The 21504-nt window shown below is 40.0% G+C and overlaps 1 protein-coding gene and 1 long non-coding RNA gene across 3 annotated transcripts in view; one reads left to right on the top strand and one right to left on the bottom strand.

The window, feature by feature from the left end:
• astn2 (astrotactin 2) overlaps nt 1–719 on the bottom strand; it is a 391785-nt gene extending 391066 nt beyond the window's left edge. For both annotated transcript variants that reach the window (XM_088355421.1, XM_088355422.1), the window contains exon 1: nt 207–719. In XM_088355421.1, the coding sequence (XP_088211547.1) occupies nt 207–573 (367 nt within the window). In that variant the 5' untranslated portion in view covers nt 574–719. The remainder of the gene's footprint in view (nt 1–206) is intronic.
• LOC148350737 (uncharacterized) lies at nt 189–20182 on the top strand. Its single transcript, XR_015853001.1, has 3 exons — nt 189–740; nt 9063–9185; nt 19481–20182. It is a non-coding gene; the product is annotated as an uncharacterized LOC148350737 (long non-coding RNA).
• The last annotated feature ends 1322 nt before the right edge of the window (nt 20183–21504 follow it).

Below are 21504 nucleotides of genomic sequence, written 5' to 3'. Positions count from 1 at the left end.
AAAACACAGTAGATGTTCTCTTTTAAGCGGTAGGCGTGTTTATGGAACGGAAAGCGGTGGTCTAACGGTAAAGCGTATGTGTTGGCATTGTATGCAAATGTAACTTATTATGCATCCAGGTACAAGCATCATCAGCATCAGCATCTTCTTAATTTGGCACAGGTTGTCTCCGACAAAGTGAGAAGCAGCTCGCGCACAGTTCTTACCGAGTGCGAAGTACGGCAGAGCCGTGTTGTCCAGATCATCCATGACCGAAATCCTCCCCGGTAGGTCCGTCCTGACGAATAAGAGGAGCCGCGAATCTCCTCCAACTCCTCCCGGTCCTCCTCCAGCGGCGCCCGCGGCTCCGGCGCCCTCTGCACCCACACCTCCACCACCTCCGACCGAGCCGCTGGAGGCTCCTATACCGGTGAAGCTGAACTCGTTTTCCCGGAGCACGGGCAAGGTGGATACGGTGACGCTTTTGAGCTCACACGGAGTCCCCGCGGCGTGTCCCTCTCCGCCAGGCGTCCCCTCGTCCGCGGCGAGGAGCGCGCGGATGAGGAACATAAGCAGCGGCGCGGTGCTCGCCATTTGGGCCGCCCCCCCGAGCTCCTAAGCGGGGGTGTGTGCGTGCGTGCGCCGCTGTGGATGCACCGAACTGAGTGGCGGTGCACTTATGAAGGAGCGAGCAGCCTGACCAGCCGCCAGCTCGCTTGCACACGAGGCGATGCACGGCCGTCCAGGAGGCGGCAGCACAGGTGAGCTGGAGAGGTAGGGGGAGTGCAGGGGGGACGGTTTGAAGATTCCAAATATCTAGCCAAAGAATCTCATTCGTGACAAGCTCAGCCAATTGCTCCCGTTAAACATGATTGCAATTCCCCTTTTTAAATTATAATGATCTTACAAACACAACGCGGCACCTATTTGCCATAACAACTTTTGTCACACTTTTTGTCACTCATTTAACAATAATAATATTAACCATCGTCTTGTCTTAGTGTCGCCGCGCACCTGTTTTGAATTGTAAATGCATACAAAAACAACATCTATTTATCTATCTATCTACCTTGGTTATATCCCTCAAGAAGGGTGACCGACAGCAAGACAAACACATACAATAACAAAGAAAATAAAAGGGGAAAAAATAGCAAAAAAACACACACAAATATTTTTTTAACCATGGCCAACCCAAATGTCCAAACACCCAAACAAGTTTGGCACCTCGGCACCTAAGTTGGTCATGCTTCCGTCTCTCCAGATGAAACGGGACACAAGAAAGCCACCATGTCACTCGTGTCAGGGTGAGACAACACGCTCTTTTGTTCAACAGCAGGGCCTGACAGCTTTTACTGGTTTACCCCTGCTGTATCATACAGGTGCCCAGCCCATCCCTTAGAACGCGCCCAAACTATCATTTTACAACACCTCTCCACTCATTCCTATCACCAACCCTGTGGTGAGGGGCCCTCTCCTCGTGAGATGAAAGATAATTCTCCCACCGTGGTTCGCTGCGTGTCGTAAGAGGCGACTAAAGGGGAGGGAGCGAGGGGACTGGGGATCCTCTCCTCTCTATTTCTACTCCCTAAGAGACAGCAAGGCAGAGACAAAAACAACATATGCGTGTTTATATCATCAAGGCTTCCTGACTCTAATAGGGCTGTCTGTTTCAATAAAATAAAGACATACTATGTAGGATAAAAACAAAATGTATGTAAACCAATTAGGTTTATTTACCAAATAAACAATACAACCAATTATTTCAGTATCCTTCTAATTTCTGTCCCCACATGCAGTAAATTTAGTGTTGTTTAATATAAGTAGCAGTGTAGGAATCAGCATAACTTCATTAGCACATACCTGTTAACCTCAGCCGATTGTTTGCCTTATCAATGATTACAAATCCGCATAGAAAGCGATATTCCACCAAACAAAAGGCTGCGGCTATTTACTCACAGTTTTCATGTGGGGGAGTTTACAAGGTGTCTTCAGGGACAAGGGTAATTATGAAGGTAATTAGGAGGGATGTGTTCACTAAAACTGTAACACAGTGTCTTATCGCCTCAAAAAATAAGCAGAACTCATTCATGAACATGTTAAAATTCACCAATAGGGAGCACGGTCGTGTGTCATCAATTGATTTTTAAAACATATTCAAAGCTACCTGCTTTGCAGCTTATGCTTACTGTTATGATCGCTCTTTCACCTCTCCAATCTTGCCAATTCAACAAATACTATTTATAAGAAGACTTTTAAATGTAAATGCTTATTTTTAAATCAAACTTCTTTTTTTATGAAGTTTTTTTAACACTCTGAGGCACTAAATAATATACATCCATCCATCTGCACTGGTTATCCTCACTTGGGTAACGGGGGCGCTGGAGCTGAGCTATCTTTGGGCAATGGGCAGGGGACACCCTGAACCGGTTTCCAGCCAGTCGCAGGGCATACAGAGACAGAAAATCAGTTTACCTGCCAAGAATGTTTTTGGAATGCGAGAGGAAACTGGACTGCCAGGATGAAACCCAGGCAGGCAATGTCAAGACAAGACAGAAGGAAAACTGAGATCACTTGCACTCGTTTCTTGTTTTTTATTGGAAGGAAGGAATGACAAGGCGTGATTCTTCGATCCGTTGTTTGACGGATTGACGAAGCTTGACAGGCGGGCGAAGGCTTGGCGGGAATGGTCGTGGACAGGCAGAATCGTCGTGTTGTTGGTCGGGGCTGGGGAAGAAGGGCATCGTCATGTTCGGAAATGTGATCAGGAATCAGACGGGCAGGGCAGGTCGTAGGCAAATTCGGAAACGGGTCGGCAACGGAGATCAAGTAGAAAAAACAGGAGGCAGGCAAAAAGTCGCAGGTATGGGCTTTCTGAGCAGATGGCAACAGGTAGCATAGTACTATCAGACATCTTTTTTCCGTAAGCTGAGGATTTAAATGGACAGGGTGCGCCATTTAGCTGTCCTGGCTGTTGGCGCCAAATCCTGAGCACAGGTGTTCCAAAACCGGGTGATTGTGACAGGCAAGGGGATAGCATCTGAACCCCGCACAGGAAGGTTTATAGCCGGATTTGAACTCATGACCTCAGAACTCTACCTCGGACACACTAACCGTTTTACCACTGTGCCGTTCTATAATATAGACTATTCCTTTAAAAATGTAGGTCCGCAGGTTGGAAGGCGTTCTCCATTCAGGCCCCGATGCTGTGGAATGTTCTGCCCTCCAAGATACGATCTTAAACCTCATTGGAACTGTTTAAATCTAGGCTTAAAACACAATTATATTCTATAGCTCGTAAATGACCTATATTTTGATATATTTGTACTGTTTGATATTGCAACATCTGTTGCAGCCTGGGCATCCTGGAAGGGGGATTATCTCATCTGCGGTCCCTTCTCAAGGTTTCTTCATTTTCCTCATGTTGAGTTTTTTGAGTTTTTCTTTGCCCTCATGTAGGTTTTAGATCAGGGGATGGTGTAATGATAGTCTGCGGTTTTCAAAAATCTGTGGTCTCCGCAGCCCTTTGAGACTCTGTGATAAAGGGCTATACCAATAAACATAATTTGACTTGACTTGGCTTCATACATTTTGTGGCCAAGAATCAGTTTATAGATATAGATTCATACAGTATGTGTTTTGTGTCATTATTAGGCTTTTATAAGGCTTTTGACTTTTGTGGGGCTCCTCACAATATTTTTTGGGTCCAATATGGCTCTATATATCAGTTTTCGCCATTCAACCGACACAACCTTTTGTTCACTTTTTAGACACACGTGCAATTTTAAATTAATCCCACCGTTGCAACTCATAAAACTCCACCTGAGAGATCCCAAATCCAATTACAAAATATTCACTCCGCCTTGGAGTAATTCACTCTGACTGAATGCACCAGTGAATGGGAATGAGGCAATCTATAAAAGCGTCATTATCATTACCGCCATCTCTCTTTTGGAACAACGCTGACGATTACCAAGCATGTATATCTCTGAGACATTTTATCAAAAAAACATTCGTCACTCGGTCTATCGGCACGACAATATAGTGATGGAAGTTCCAGGTTCTTTTCAGAGAACTGGCTTTTTCGCCTTGGCTCACTAAAAAGGGCTGACTCTTTTGGTTTCCGAACGGGTAATTCTATTTTTTTTGTCGCTTTGATGGATATATTACCAATAATCAGTGTTGGGAATAACAGCATTATAAATAATTTCTGTTATGTAACGGCCTTCTTTTTTTTCAGTAACGGGGTAATCTAACTAATTACTTTCTCTGCCATTCCGGTAAAAAGTGTTGCGTTATTATGGCTGCAGAACGCAAAGGACAGTGTCCCCCCACGAACCTGACGTTGTTTTCAGCTGCGCGGTTTACCCTTGTTCCGAGATGTTTACATCACGTCTTTCTGGAGGATGTTACCATTCAAAAAAGTGATTATCGTAATGTTAGAATGCAATTACGCTGTTCTCATTAGTGGATGCCTAGGCTACCGACTTGTGTCAATTGCAAAATAGCTCTATGATTCAGCTCTTGGAAGTGAACGACAGAAGCCAGCTAACCATCAATCAAGAGCTGCTTCGAGAAGCTCTTTTTTGTCTGGTGATTGCTCAATATGCATTTTTGGGGGGATTCTTTGTTGTTGACTTTTAATTCCATGACTATAGAGAACGTTAAAATAGTTTTGTATTTTATCTTTTCTTTATGTAGATTTTTAAATCTTTTATTGTTAGTTCCTTTTTAGTGTTAATGTGTTAACAGGAAAAACATGTTAACTTTATTGTTTTTTTCTCCTTTCATCACTCTTTTTTCTTTTTATTGTATTTTTTCTTTTGTTTCTTCAGGGCTATTTTTTTTCACTACGGTAATAACGTTTTTGAGAATTCAAAGTGTAAAGGTTATTTTTGTGTCCTATGTTTTTCAAAGATTCCATGTTACTCTTCTTTAAAATATAAAAATAAAATTAAATTTTCACTGTAGTGTGAACAAATTAAATGTTATTTTTATTGTGTAGATAATATATTTTGAATAAGCAATGCATTTGAGTAACTGGTAATACACCAATCAAACAGACCCCCCCAAACAACTTTAATTCTCTCCTTTATTTTCTTTTTTTTTAGTCAGGAAACCATAGCTTTAATGGCTTTACAAATAAACATGACTTGACTTGACTTTAATCCTTACCATTTTATTCTTTTTTTCTTACTTTTTTCGTTTTATGTCCTTCTGGGGAATTAAAGTTTGCAATATTCTGCGGTCTGTGCAGCCCTTTGAGACTCTTTGTGATAAAGGGCTTTACAAATAAACATGACTTGACTTGACTTTCCTTATTTCGTTTTTTTTTTTCAGTTTTTGGTGGCTAGTTGTTTACTTTTGTCGTTTTTTAAATATTTTTGTGTGTCCTCTCTAACTTTGTTCTTTGATTTATTTTGTTTATTTTTCAAACGTATGTCTTTCTTTTTATGTATTGCTTAATTTCCCCCCATTTTTGGAGTAATTTTGTTCGTACTGTTACTTATTAAATGATCATTTATGTATCAAAGCAACAAAAACATTGTAAAAGTTATTTGGGAACCAAAAGAACCGTTTCATTGTAGTGAACTGAGCCGAAAGAGCTGTTTCTCAAAAAAGAACCGAAAACTCTTGCCATTGCTTTCAAGAGCTGGCTTATGGAGCCGCTTCGTTCGCCAATGAGACATCACTATGACATTGGTATGGCGTGTGCTCTCTAGCAATTTTTTTAGCACACTCTCTATCGTGTTCGTTACCTCTGTCGACGAGTGTGAACGCATCAGCCACTCCAAATCTGTAAGGGAAAACACATTTTCACGAAAAGTGCTAGCTATTTCTTCCGCCTCTTTCACTCCGAACAGAATAATTGATGCAACAGCCGCCGCCCGCTGGGAAATGGTTTGAGTCATATTTCTTGTTCGTTCTTTGCCAGGCGGAGAGTAGCAGCCGCTCGGAGCAGACCCACAGGGTCCGCTACACAAAATCTTGTGATGTACATGGCAGCCACTGTCATATTTTTGCTTAAAATTGAGCCGCCACTTGTGCAGGAGGGAACAAGCACATGCGACTCTAATTGAGGCAAGTCGTGATTTGACAAATAGCGAGAGGTAAGATCTTGAGCCCAAACCCAATCCAAGCCCGAGCAAACATCCGGGTCAGGTCAGGTCTAAAATGTCAATCATTACGTTTGGGTCGGGCCAGGCCGGGGTTCTCTCATGCTGACTATTTTTTTTTATTTTGATCCACCTGTCATTGGTTTTCTTTGTCTCTCTGCTTTTGTCTTCTGAAGTGTCGGACATCCTTAAATCGTTTCCCCTTAAATCTTACAAAAATCGATCAATGATGGAAAATTGGTTGTCAATGTACAGTAACCTCTGCAGACACAGAAATATAAACTATGTGGTGTTATATAGTCTTTAACTGAGATTTCTTTACAAAAGACAGACTTTAAGTGTCGTGGAGTGGAGGATCCCCACTCCCATTGCAGCCCACGTTTGACACAGTAAGACGCAAAAAAATGTGCTTGCAGCAGACATTAATCAAAATCACATTCTCCTCCCGAATCCTCAAAAATGAGGGTTTGCTTCTTACTTATACTAGGAGACAATTCAGGTAAATTTTGACACTGACACATCCCAAAGACAAAATAATATCTGCTCATTTTATTTTATTTTTCTCATTTTACAAAATAAATTCGTAAAAATAAAGTTATCATTTAGTAAAATATTTTTCTCATTTAAAGGGACAAATTATATTATTAATCTCTCCATTGTGGTAAAGAAAATAATTGTTCATTAAAAATAAAATACTGTATTTTGGCAGAGGCAGTGTTGAGGCTAATGTGTTTCAGAGGATTTATTTCTTTGTAATCAGTACTGTAATGCATTATTTTTGAACTATTGTAACTCAACTTTCGTTACTGCATTTTGCTTTATCCCGCTATGTGTTATAAGCAGACTAAAAATTAGAGTGTCCTCTGATTTCTGACTGTCTCTCTTTTGTTCATGATGTCACATGCAACCCACAATTCAGCAGCAACATAGAAGAAGGGCGGGCGTGTTTATCTTTACCTAAAAAGTACAGATAAATACAGTTAAGGTGGCACTGTCTCAAGCATAAAGGAAGAGAACTCTGAACTTCTGCCGATATAGATATCCTCCCCACCATATATGCTCGCATCAAATTCAAATTTAAGACTATAAAATACAATACGAAAACCAGGGAGTCCACTTTTTATGCGCATATTTACTTGTGTGTCACCAGTAACAATTGGTAGGCAGCATGTGGGTGGTAGGGGTGTGGTTGATTCACATGACCCAAAAACTAATGGATAATAAATATGCTAATGTGAACAAACAATCTATGGTAACAAAGTGCTGAATTTAAGTATTTTTATTGAAAACAAATATTTTCAATACTAGATTCCTGGAGAAAATGTATTAGACATTACTTAGAAAGTATATTAGAGTGTTTAGAAGCCCAGAGACAAAATGGATACGAAATGTCTTGGTTAAGTGTTTGTTTCCAAACCCTTACGATTGCACAAACCAAAACATATGAAGGGTTCAACTGCCCCCACAGGTTTCTGTACATGCTTTTCTTTATTTATTCTATTATGTGGTTATTCTAAAACAGTGTCTAAAACAGGGGGTTGGGTCCTATGCCATCATGCTGGACAATAAACTGGACTGGACTGCCAGCACAGAAGCTCTATGCAGGGAAGGACAAAGCCGACTGTACTTCTTTAGAAGGCTGGCGTCCTTCAACATCTGCAAAAAGCTCCTGCTAATGTTCAATTAGACTGTTATGTCAAGCTCCCTCTTCTATGTGGCAGCGTGTTGGGGAGGCAGCGCTAAGTAGAATGATGCAGCTCGTCTTAATAAACTGGTGAGGAAAGTGCGGCCTGTTGTGGGCACAGAGCTGGACAGCCTGACAACTATAGCAGAAAGACAGGCACTGAAAAATCTGGAGTCAATCATGGACAATTCATCACATCCACTACACAGCATCATCTCCAAACAGAAGAGCAGTTTCAGTGACAGACTGCTGCCACAGTCTTGTTCCACGGACAGACTATTATTTCCTCCTCATGCCATGAGGCTCTTTAACTTCACCCGGGGGAGTAGAAGCCCACATTAAACCCCACCCCCACATTTGCATATTGTCCTATTTCTATTACAGTGTGTATTTTATGTAGCACTATTTAAGTACTCTATATCAACATGTTATATTTCTGTATTCTATGTCTTTTATTTTATTATTTTATTTTTCAACACAAGAATACTGCTGGAAGAGTGAATTTCCCTACGGGGATGAATAAAGTATCCATCGATCTATCTATCTATCTATCTATCTATCTATCTATCATTTACAGTACTTCTTTCAGAGTAACATGCTTCTTCCTTGCATCAGTAATCAGAGGGATAGCTGAATTGTTTTTAAAATGAAATAACGAGCAACTGTAACTAATTAAACTTTTTCAGTTACAGTCCCAAAACTGAATATATGTATAAAGTCTATAGAAATCTCAGATTAAAGAGAAAAAAATACAATCACTCTTTATATTTGTGAGTGAAGTATAATTATTTTCTTTTTACAAAAAAATCATTGCATGGCCGATCTTGAAAAACCGAAAAAAATGCATTAATTTCTTAATTTAATGTAAAATGAAGAAACTTGAAACTATGACTAATTACTTTGTTTCAGTAATGTTCCCAAAAGTGATTATATGTATGTATTCTATAAAAATCTTGGATTAAAAACAAAAACAAAAAAAAACAACAGTGTCACTCACCTGTGCCCGCTCGCTGACGCCAGCTGCTGCTGGTTACCTGATTGGTTCCCCCTCCTATTTAGAGCTCCCACTCGCCCTTTGTCAGTCCATCAGCAAACCACTGTTTACACAGGGCAAGCATTTTGACTCTGACTCCCGCCGGTCCCGTTTTGTCACCCCTTTGCTGTTCCTGATTCCCTCGTTAGTCTCCAGCTTCGACTCGGTTTTTGACCCTGACCATGTTCTGATCTCCTGTCCCGGCTAACAATCCTTTTTTTGACCCTGACCACGTTCTGATCTCCCATCCCAGCTAACGACCCGCTCCAGAAGATCCACTTCCGAACACGCTTCGATCCTGTGAGCGGCTTGCTTCCCTTGTCCAGCGAGCAACGGATCGCTGGCGCTGATTTCTCCTCTATATCTCAATGAACTTGTGAGTAACGCATCTGAATCCTCCTTCTGTTCTGGTCTTGACAAATAGCTCCTAGTATTTGTGAGTGAAGTATCATAAAAATAAAAATCTAATTAAATTTATAAAAATCATGTTTCATTGCCAATCTCGTAAAATCAGAAAATTCATTGATGTCATGATCACTGATGCGAGGCACCTGGCGGCCTTTGGCGCCAACTGGCTAGGACGCTGATTGGCGGCATGTCACTTTTTAAACCCCCGTCTTCCTGTCACCTGTTGTCAGTCCGACTGTGAACCTCAGCTCCTGCTAGGCAAGCTTATTTCGACCCTGACTTTCTCCTGTCCTGATTCCTTTTTGATTCTCGGCTCGGACCCTTTTTCTGAATTCGATTATGTTTTTGCTCCACCGTCCCAGCCATGGATCTGTTCTTCAACCGCTCTCGGCACTGCCTGCGCTCGCCGCGGAGGTTCCGAGCGATCTTCCAGCAGTGACCGACAATCACCGGATCGTGGATGCAAGCCTTTTCCTCCTTCGAAATAAAACTGAGAAAAAACGATTTCTGGTCTCTGACAATTGATTGCTTTATGTAACGGAAAACAAAATCATTAGTAACTATTTTTTTCTGTAACATTCCCAGAACCGATTATACATATATAGTCCATACAAATCTCATAAAAAAATACAACCACAAAAAAATGATATTTGTGAGTGAAGTATCGTGAAACACAAGGAAATTCAGATTACATTGCCAATCGGAAATCGGAAGATTGCTTTATTTAATTCAATATTCAAATTGCTCAAGTGGGTATGAAAAGGTTTGCTTTCCCAAAGTAGAAGTTTAGTCACTAAATAGCTCATCGAAACCTTAGCCTGTGCAAGTAAAGTTTGTGCTCAGCATGTTTGCAGCCTTGTGTCCACTCTAAATCTCCACCCTGACATTTATTTACCTTTAAAACACTTGCTTGATCAGCTAATAGAGCATCTAACTTCAAAGATTAGCCCAAAAGGCAAAAGTGGTGTTCCCATTTCCACTTAAAAGTGCTCGCGCCACATTTTCCCCGATAGATTTCGTCTCGTCTGGAACGGCCAAACGGTAACAAGACATCATCAAGTGCGATCGATGACTGTCGGCAAGCCGCGACTAAAACAATGCAGCTCAACGAGGAAGAGACGCGTTTTTATTAGCTGACTGAGAGCTTTTTAAAAAGGTTCCTCGCTTGGTTATCGGAGATTTATAGCTGTGGAAATTGCTTTGACCCCAACGAGACGTCGGCGGAGGCCTTTCAAATGTGTCCAAATTGAATTTGACGGACAACAAGTTTCACCTGAGACGGGGATGTTAAATAGATTTTAGACACGGGGGTGACCTTTAGCTTCCTTTCCAAGTGAAGTCCTATCTGCTGTTATCGAGGGAGAAATTATATGCTGGCGCTCTATGCTCGCCAAATGTTGTTATTGCGGTTATGACCGTTAGCTTGTTAGAATGACGATATTTTACAATTTAGAGCAGGGGGCTCAAACTGACTGGGGGCAATTGTTGCCCCTGCCTTGATTGAATTGAATAGTCAATCTTGTCATTGATATCATCGTGGTGAAACATTGTATGTAACACGATTAGACATGGTGGCATGGCAGCTGAGGTGTTCTGATCTAAAACCTACATGAGGCCAAGGAAAAACTCAAAAATGAGGAGACCTTGAGAAGGGACCGCACATGAGGTATCCCCCCTTCCAGGATGACAAAGGCTGCAAAGGATTTTGCAATAACAAATGATACACACATATTGTCAACAGGAAATATTGGCCATTCAAAAAGTAGAGAATAGAAGTGTGTTTTAAGCCTAGATTTAAACAGTCCCACTGAGGTCGCAGATTGAATCTCAAGGGGGCAGAGCATTCCACAACACAGGGGCCCGAATGGAGAACGCTCTTGAACCTGCGGTTCTCTTCTTGCCTCTTCGGATCACTACTAGACCACCATTTTCAGAGCGAAGGCTCTGGACCGGAACATAGGGGGAAATTAAATCTGAAAAATTTGAGGGAGTATGTCCATGCATGATTTTGTATAATACCAACAGAACCTTAAAATCACATCTTAAGCTAACAGGGAGCTAATGCAGCTTATTTATTTTGAAGCGAAATATTTGAATTTTCTTTCTCTGAGTTTTTATGTGGTAATGTCAATTTCCTATTTTATTTTTAATCCACAATAAATGTATTTAAGTACAATTACCTATCTCTTTCTAGCAGCATAGTGGATGGGTGGTTAGCGGGCAGCCCCATGGTGCGGGGTCCAAGATTCAATTCCAGCTAACTTCGTTTAGAGTTTGCACGTGCAGTGCAGATAATGGATGGCTGGAAGATTAGACATGTCACTCCAGGGTAAACATGGAATAAAGACTTTGAAGGTGGTGTGCGTCGATTAAGGTTTTTAAAAAGTCAATGTGATAACATTGCCCAATTGAATTCAAAGAGCCATTCAAATTTTTTCTTTCTACCGCGCTTATCTGTTTCTATTTTACTTTTAACAAAGGTAAAAAGCTATTTCGGCCACAAAACACACTACAAAAGACGATGAGGAGGGGATGTTGACTTTATATCAAAGTTTTGTTAGTGTAGCATGATAATGGTGAAAGTAAAAAAAAAGGCCTGTTTCAGGTACAGTCAAAACGTCAACCCAAACCTAAAAAAATATGAAAAGAGTGTATTCAAACGCGTCTAAGAAATGCATGTACTTGCATGTGCATCATAAGAAGATTGAGAGGCTGCCATGATGACAGAAAGATGCCATCAGCGAGTTAAAAATAAAACCTTTACAGCGATGTATAAGATAAAGAGAAAGAATAAAAAGTCAGAATCAATAGGCAATAATATTTACAATGCAGTGCTTAGAGACTGGCCTAATAACTGTGCAATAGGAAAATAATGGATCATAACTACAGTACAATGAAAAGTAGTGCAGTAGTACAGCAGCAAAAAAAAATCTCAAATAATATAAAAGTTAAAAGCAAAGTGTGTATTATTTGACAAAAAGTGAGTGCTGTATTTTGTGGTGCAACCAAAAATGAGTGTAAAAACGCACGAGTAAGAATACAAACTACGGAGAAGTGACAAAACCACCATTTTTTGTTTTTCATTTTTGTGGGATTTTCAGTTGTGCTTTATAGTCTTGAATATACAGTATTTAAAATGAATCCTGGCTTGTTAGCAGGGTTTGATAAACACTGACTAAACACTAATAAATAGAAAACAAAAACAAATATAAAATTGATATCAACATGAATGATATATGAATATATATTTATGTACCATGTGGTCATTCATACATATCAAAAGGTCAAGTCAAGTCATGTTTATTTGTATAGCCCTTAACACAAATACTCTCAAAGGGATGCACAGACCACAGATTATTGCAAACCACAGACTGTTGTTACACCATCCCCTGATCTAAAACATACATGAGGGCAAGGAAAAACCTCAAAAACCTCAACATGAGGAAAATAAAGATACCTGGAGAAGGGACCACACATGAGGTAATCCGTCTTCCAGGATGACCAGACAGCAATTGATGTTGCAATAACAACAAATACAAAGTTATTGTCAAAATATAGGTTAGTCATATGCTAAAGAATATAAGTATTTTTTGGCGTAGATTTAAACAGTTCCACTGAGGTTGCAGGTCAAATATCAGGGGGGAGAGCATTCCACAGTACCGCGGCCCGAATGGACACTTTCAAACCTGTGGATCTCTTCTTGGCTCCTGGGATCACTAGTAGACCAAAGTGCACAATTTTCTTTTCTTTTTTTCCCATCAATTAATTCACAGAAGATCTTGTTCTCGCTATTGTTTTCTATTAGCGTGTCGGCTTTTATAGCTAGATGACCACTAAATAACACTGCATTATGAAGTGTGACCAAAAACGAGTGCCACAAAGGACACGGTGGAATACAAACTACGGATACCCAAAGGGACCAAACCACATCATTTTTTTTCTCTGTTTTCTTTTGCTGACCCTTTCACAGGCTTTGGGGTTTTTGGGGGTCCCTGGAGCAGCAATAAAGCTGACAATGATCTTAGCTCTAATAGGTGAGTCTCGTGTAAAATAAGTACAAAATGCCTCGATCTTTGAGTGTTTACAAACATGTAAGTTTGTATAATTGTTTTTCTTTTTTCCTTCTAATTCTAATCAAAAGTGTCTCTTTTTTCAATTACTTAAGTTTTTTTATTTTCATTTTAACTTCTAGGAAGCCCAAAATAGCATACTATGTGCCGTTAAGTACACAAATACAAATACATTTTACATTCTTTTTTTTTTTTTACATGGATCATTTAAACATTGATTACATGTAGATTTTTAAGATGCTAACGTATTATTGATACAAAGAACTATAGCTATCCATTTATTCAAATATATGCCTATCAATTTATTATTGTCTTCTTTTTTCAAACAGGAAATGCCCAACTGACCTACGTACAGTATACATTGATTGCATACAATGTCAGGTTGGAGGCAGGTCATGGTTTGTATTTGCACATTACCGGAGGAGAGAAACATGTTTATGATGGCCACGGTTGAGCCACGCGGGAAATTTATGGCAAGGGGGTATCACGGACTGTTTGTCGGCCAAGGTTACACTGCTCATCATCGATAGCGACTCCATTTGTAACAAGATCTACCTCTGGGTGACCCCCAAGACTCGCACCATTTTCCGTCATCTGGCTTGAGACAAGGGTCGGGGAGTCACGGAATATACGTAACGACATTAAGCAATTGGGATAAAAAAAGGTAACAGTATTATGTTACAGTTATAGAAACATTCATAATCAAAATACAGGAACTTTTAGTTAAAATAAGGATTACTTTGAAGGATTACAATTTAGTTTCAAAGGATATTTCATATACATATTGCGCTGACGGATGAATTGTGTATATAATCGTTTCAATCTCTGACACAAGAGAGACATGCACGGCGTGTGTCAGGCCTATCTGCTGCGCATATTGCACATACTGGCACCTTGTCCATCACTCCATGTATGGCAGATTGTGTTGCAATGAAAACCACTTTTGTTTTAGTCTGTATTTTATTTTTCTTTAAATGTGGAACTCATTTTGTTGAATTGGCGTGCTTACAGTTTCGTGAGGTTGCTAACTTGTATGCCCATCCAGCACTGGACAGCGCATTCAGCACTGGATTGCGCATCCAGCACTGGACTGCGCATCCAGCACTGGACAGCGCAGATGGGCTGCTAGTGCTGCGTTGAGGGACATTTTTGCACATTTTGATTAATTATCTTTATTTTCAACTAGTTCAGGGTGTCTGCCCAGAGATAGCTTGGATGGGCTCAAGCACCCCCACGACGGATATCATTTTTTTGTTGTTGTATTTTTCAGATTATTGTTGTTTAAAATCTATTATTTGATCGGTGTATTGCTATGCTTTGAGAATGTTTTATATAGCTGAGTAAATCTGAATACTTTCAAAAGGTTGGGAACTTGAATACAATCAAGAGGCCGCATGTTTGATTACCGGCTTCTCCTGTTATATGTCGAAGTGTCCTTGGGCAGGACACTGAATCCCTCATGCCCCCAATAAGAAGATATTTGCCTTGCATGGCTGAAACTGCTATCGGTGTGTGAGTGTGTGTAAATGGGTACGTGTGAAGCACATTGTAAATCACTTTGGGAGGTCTTCATTGACTTGAAAAGAGCTATATAAACGCAGACGACTTACATTTACATTAAATTCATTCAAGTTTCACTTGAACTTGGACACAAGACATCCCAGAGTTTGTTGAAAATTTACGAATGAACAAAGTGTGTTTTTAATGTCCTCCGAATGTAAACTTAAGTAAGGTATATTCTCCCATGTGAAAGTGAAATGTTAATTTTGGCTTAATAAACAATACTACGTGATTAAAATAAAAGCCCTTTTTGTAGGATTACAAGCAACTATTGATTTCCTCCAATTGTTATTCAAAATTGCATTGTTAATGTATGCTAAACAAAAGTATGTAACTGTATTTATACTGTTTATTTGTATTTTACAGTATTAGCGTAATTGGTATTTGAGTAATCCAAAAGAAATTGAAAGTAATCCAGTTACATCTCCCCAATATTTTAGTATTAGGATTGTGCAACTGATTATTTTTTTCAACAGGTAATTATTAACCCTGCCAAACCTGTGTAAATATATCAAGAAAGACAAGATTTTTGTTATATATTTTTTGACAGATATTTGGTATTTTGTTCTCATCTCATCAGCTGCACCGCTTATCCTCAGTAGGGTCGCGGGGGTGCTGGAGCCCATCCCAGCAATCATAGGGCAGTGGGCAGGGGATACCCTGAACTGGTTGCCAGCCAATCGCAGGGCACACGGGGACAGACAACTCTCATTCACACCTAGGGACAATTTGGACCGGCCAATTCACCTGAAATGCATGGCTTTGGAATGTGGGAGGAAACCGGAGTGCCCGGGGGAAACCCACGCAAGCACGGGGAAAACATACAAACTCCGCACAGTAAAGCCGGGAGCTGGATTTGAACCCACGCAGGAGGTTCCCACGACCTCAGAACTGTGCCGCACACGCGCTAACCACTGCGCCGCCGTGCTGCCCTGGTATTTTGTCATATCTAATAAATATATAGGGCGGCAGTAGCTCAGGAGGTAGAGCGCTCGTCTTGGGATCAAGAGATCCCAGTTCGAATCCCGGCTCGTCCGTGTTAAATGTCGAAGTGTCCTTGGGTAAGACACTGAATCCCCTAAAACCCCCAATAAGCAGGTTAGCGCCTTACATGGCTGCAAGGCCGCTATTGGGAAAATGTGGAGCATATTGTAACGTGCTTTGGGAAGTAATTGACTTGAAAAGCGCTATATAAATGCAGATCATATATAAATATTTCTACTTTGCGGTTTCTGACTATCCCTCGACATTTTTGAAAGACAACCCCCTTGAAAAACAAGGCATTACTGTATTCCAAACAAGGTTGTAGAGCTCTCTCCCCAACTTCTGTCATCACATGTAAAGCCAGGTTCTTCAAAAACATCCTGGCATGCTGAGCAACACATCCGTTAGTTCTGTCAGTGACAGAAGGTAGCACCGGGACAGCCCGTTAAGGTCCGGTGCATGGGCCCAGTTCCATTTGCTCTGGGCTTGCTCCTCAATGTTGTGTCCAGAATTCACAACACGCCAACCGACCTTCTAACCACGACCCTTTTGTCCCATCTTTCATCATGGAGGACAGGAACAATAAATGTCTTACCCCAGAGGTGGCTTTATAACCACATGGAAAACTGCATTTCACTTCACAGTACAGTAATCCCTTGCTGTATTGCACATTTATTTTTCACTGTTTTTGTGAATTTTTATTGTGCATTGTGTTCTGCATTCTGATCGGCTCAACGGTCACCACGCCCCTGTTCAGCCTGTCCGTAAATAATGTTGCAGTCTAAGTTGTACACTTACATAAAACAGCTTGACGAACAACATTGCAAATGTGTGAATCATTTTGAATTTCCAGTTTTTAAAAGCCATCATATGAACAAAATGCTCCAGACGGACAAAAACTCCAAAAGGCATAGGAAGGTAAAAGCTTTATACGCCACCATTTTGGATTCAATAACAACCACATGATGGCCACGAAATATGGAGTGTTGGAGCCTTCGCCCTGAAAATGCTGGACTACTATTGATCCCAAGAGCCAAAAAGAGATCCGTAGGTTCCAGATCCCTCTCCATATATATATATATATATATATATATATATATATATATATATATATATATATATATTTGTCAATGATATTCTACTTTAACTATTTTATATTCAGTTTTCATTTTTTTTTATTTTTATGTTAATTCAACATCCGTTGTAGCCTGGTCATCCTAGAAGGGGGATTACCTCATGTGCGGTCCTTTCTCAAGGTTTCTTCATTTTCCTCGAGTTTTTCCTTGGCCTCGTGTAGATTTTGGATCAGATGGTGTAATAATAGTCGGTAGTTTGCAATAGTCTGTGGTCTATGCATCCTTATTGGACTCCTTGTGATTAAGGGCTATACAATTAAACATGGCATGACTTGACTCGACTATTTTCCGTGGTTGTCTGAGTCTATTTAACCTACTTCCAATTGTTAATTTGGTAATAACATAATAATAACATTGTAACAACAGACTGATAACATAAGATGTTTTCGAAATGCATATCAAACTGGTTGCCCTTGGCAATAATTATTAACAAAAAGTAGTTTTCAGCTTAAAAAAGGTCAGAGACCCCTGCTCTAAAGTGAGTTATTCCTAACAAGGTTATTTAAAAGGCTACAATATCACTCTGGTCCAGTCCGGGTGCACGCCCATTAAGCCCACCCCCGCCTCATCAGCATGACCCGGACCCTTATTTAAAGCTACCGGTGACACTTCCCTCCCACAACGCTGACCGCTGTTGAACCAAGGCCAACTAATTACGCGGATATGCGCTGCAATTAATGCCGCGACTTCATAAATTGCCCGGCATTTATTTTTTCCAGAGTAGCATCAGATAAACACAATCAGATTATCATGGAAAAGGTATTAAGGAAGGTGACTTCATTAACTTCTTTGTGGGGTATTATTAAAAGATCATCTCTTGTAGGCAATCATTATAGAAGATTATGGCAGTCGAGGAGAAGGAATGAAGACTAAAATAGTATAGTACTTTTGGGACTAAAAGGTTCACCTAAAAACACAGAATCGGCCAAAAATTTGAGCATGGGTCTTATACACTGCAGAGTACGGAGTATAAAAGTGGAAATGCATACGGTATTCATAAAGTGTGCATTACTACATGGGGATTTACAATTATTGCCATCCCAAACTACGTTGACAGGACTCCGATCTGGGTCATGGCATACTTTACCAATAGTACAGATGACATGCGAAAGGGCATCAGATTTCATTATCACACTATCTACCAGAAACTCTTATTTTCCCAGTGCTTTCTGATAGGTTAAACAGTCTCTTCGCTTATTCAACTATGCGTCAATAACGTTGCAAAACGACAGAAATAAAATACAGAAAGTCTTTCAACCAAATGTTACACACTCTTTTACCTATGTTTACACATTAAACCAAGAAGTAATTGGCACACTGATGTAGAAGTAGAAAGACTGTTTAACCTATCAGAATGGACTATGCAAAGGTTTTTTGGCACAGTGACATAAAAAATAGTGTGATGATGATATAGGGTTTAATATATTTCTTACTGTATATCACCTGTCCCATTTGTCATTTAGTAGCCTAGTAATTGTTGGAAGTGAGGTCCGGGTTTGATTCCTTCTAGAGGCAATCAGCATTACTTATCAGTTAATCATTGCATTATTATATACTGTATGTATAACCACAATACATTTTTAGTCTCAATTTATTGCGACTTATATTCCAGTGTTCCTTGTGTATAAAACATTCAACCAAAACTATTTTGAGGGGCTGCGCCTTATCTTCCGGTGCACTTTGTAGTAGGGATAATATGCGAATTACTTAAAAGTAAAAAAAAATATTGGTAAACACATATTTAGGTACACTACAGTATACTACTCGTGTACAAGGATTATTAGTTAAGTTGTTGTTTTTCAAAGTACCTATTTGGGTGCTTGAAGGCCCTTGATGGGTACGTAAAATCTAAAAGTGTTTTAAAAGGTAGTGTCATTTGAAAATCAGAGCAATTGCGTTTTTTTTACGTAGTTAAATTGTAGAAATCTGGAGGCTTGCCATACTGTGATTAAAAGATGGATGTCACTATTTTTTTGCGTCTTAACCCAGAAAACACTGAAATGTTGATTATTGTCCCAGCTCATTGTTGTGAGTTTTTTTCGAACACTGCCCTGAACCTAGACAAAGGTAATATCACCCATAGTGACTCGGGCAAAAATGTAGGTGTTATATTTGATCCTAATCTGTCGTTTTAGTTACACGTGAAAAATGTTACTGGAATAGCTTTCTTCCACCTCCATAATATTGCGAAGATTCGTTCGATGCTGTCCCAATCAGATGCAGAGGTTCTAATTCATGTGTTTATTACTTCTCTGCTTGATTACTGTAATGCATTTATTTCTGGTCTCCCGATGTCTAGCATCAAAAGTTTGCTGCTGGTTCAGAATTTGGCAGCAAGACTCTTGACGAAGACAAAAAGGTTTGATCATATTACTCCTGTATTGGCCAACTTGCACTGGCTCCCAGTCCACTTAAGATGTGACTTTAAGTTTGTCTTACTAACATACAAATGTTTGCATGGACTTGTGCCCTCTTATCTCTCAGATTTGATTTCACACTATGTCCCTGCACAGAGCCTCCGCTCTGAAAATGCCGGTCTACTTGGGACTCCGAGAGCCAAGAAGTCTGCAGGCTCGAGATCGTTCTCCATCCGGGCCGTGGTGCTGTGGAAAGCTGATAAGATAAGAACTGCTACCTCTGTGGGAGTTTTTAAATCAAGACTTAAGACACACTTTTATTCACTAGCTTATGATTAATGCCCACCTCATATGTTGTATTGTCCTGTCTTTTTCTGACTGCCTGGCTGGTGCTGATATGAAAGAGAAGGACGATTTGAGATGAGTCAGCGGACCAGCGTCTGGACCTGAAGCATGTCAACCTCTGCATCGACCAGCCGACAGAGATGGGAAGTTGCATCGTTGCTGCTATGGACTTTCTGGACTAGTTTACAGGCCTGAGGCGTTGTTGCTGTCATTTACCCTTACGGACAAATGTCAACATATTAACTATTGTTTTCTTTTACTGATGTTTACTATGTTTGTGTACTGTTACCAAATGCTAAATATATTACACCCTGGTCATCCTGGAAGGGGGTTTACCACTTGTAAGGCCCCTTCTCAAGGTTTCATTTTTCCTCTCGCTGAGGTTTTGAGTTTTTCCCTACCCACATGTTGGTTTAGGATCAGGCGATGGTGTAATTGTAATCCTGTGTAGAGGTAAGATCGGGCCAAAAAAAAGCACCCGAGCCCGACGCAGGCCCGAGGGGTATTAAACCCGACCCGGACCGAGCCCGACTAATTAACTGGATTTGCTGGCCCGGCCCGAAAGGGGCCCGAAATTACATGTTTTATTTATAAGGAGGGGTGATTTATGATAACAAATTAAACTCTGCCTTTTGTTACAACATCTAGGCCTAAGTTAAATAAAACTGTATAAACATTTACATCTTTTATATTTCTGCAGATGTTACATTAAGCGACAATCTGTCATTGACGTTTTTTTTTTTTTTGAGGTAGCGAAAACATTTAAGGGCGTCCGTCATTTTGACGACTTGATCATTGGGCCATAATCCACAGCAGCAGTAGTAGTACGTCCTTAAGATTTTAGCGCAGCACTTTCATTGAGGGGGTGTTGACGTGTTGTGCCCTTTTCCGACTCCTATGCAAATTCCCCCCCCCCCTGATCGTATTCTATATAAAACGCTTATTAAAACAATAAAGCGAGCTAATTATAATAATTGGGAGATCCTAGTCTATATAACGCGTTTAATTAAACAATAAAGCGTGATTTTATTCTGCAAATTGCGTTTTTTAACGCGGATGAAAATGTCACCAACGTCAATGTACGCTTCCGACAAAAGCGATCGTATTCTATATAAAACGCTTATTAAAACAATAAAGCGAGCTAATTATAACAATTGGGAGATCCTAGTCTATATAACGCGTTTATTTAAACAATAAAGCGCGATCGTATTTTACAAAATGCGTTTGTTAATGCGGATGGAAAAGTCACCAACGTCACTGTACGCTATGATTTCCGCAATCACAACTAATTGTACACAAATAATATTTATTTGATTTACTATAATATCCGTATACATACATAGTTTAAGTATATATTTTTAATGAACATATATTTATAATTATTAATTAATTCAAAAAAACAAAAAAAAAAAAAAAAAAAAAAAGCAGGACCGAACCCGACCCGACCCGACTGTATGACTGACATTTCGGGCCCGACCCGGCCCGAAATTGCCTCGGGTTCGGGTTCGGGTTCGGGCTCGGGCCATAAATCTTAGGTCTAATCCTGTGCAGTCCTTTGAGACATTTTTTTGATGAAGGGCTATATACATAAATGTGACTTGACTTGACTTGAGAAAAAAATAAATAATTAAATTGACAATATTTCTAAGAATAAGTATTGTGAATTTCCCTACGAGGATGAATAAAGTATCTATCTATCTATCTATCTATCTATCTATCTATCTATCTATCTATCTATCTATCTATCTATCTATCTATCTATCTATCTATCTATCTATCTATCTATCTATCTATCTATCTATCTATCTATCTATCTATCTATCTATCTATCTATC

The sequence above is a fragment of the Urocampus carinirostris genome, chromosome 16 (assembly GCF_059441175.1).
Source record: "Urocampus carinirostris isolate Australia breed hairy pipefish chromosome 16, RoL_Ucar_1.0, whole genome shotgun sequence".
Classification (NCBI taxonomy): Eukaryota; Metazoa; Chordata; class Actinopteri; order Syngnathiformes; family Syngnathidae; genus Urocampus; species Urocampus carinirostris.
The sequence above is the reverse complement of the archived record's forward strand: the minus strand, read 5'-3'. Positions and strand labels throughout refer to the sequence as shown.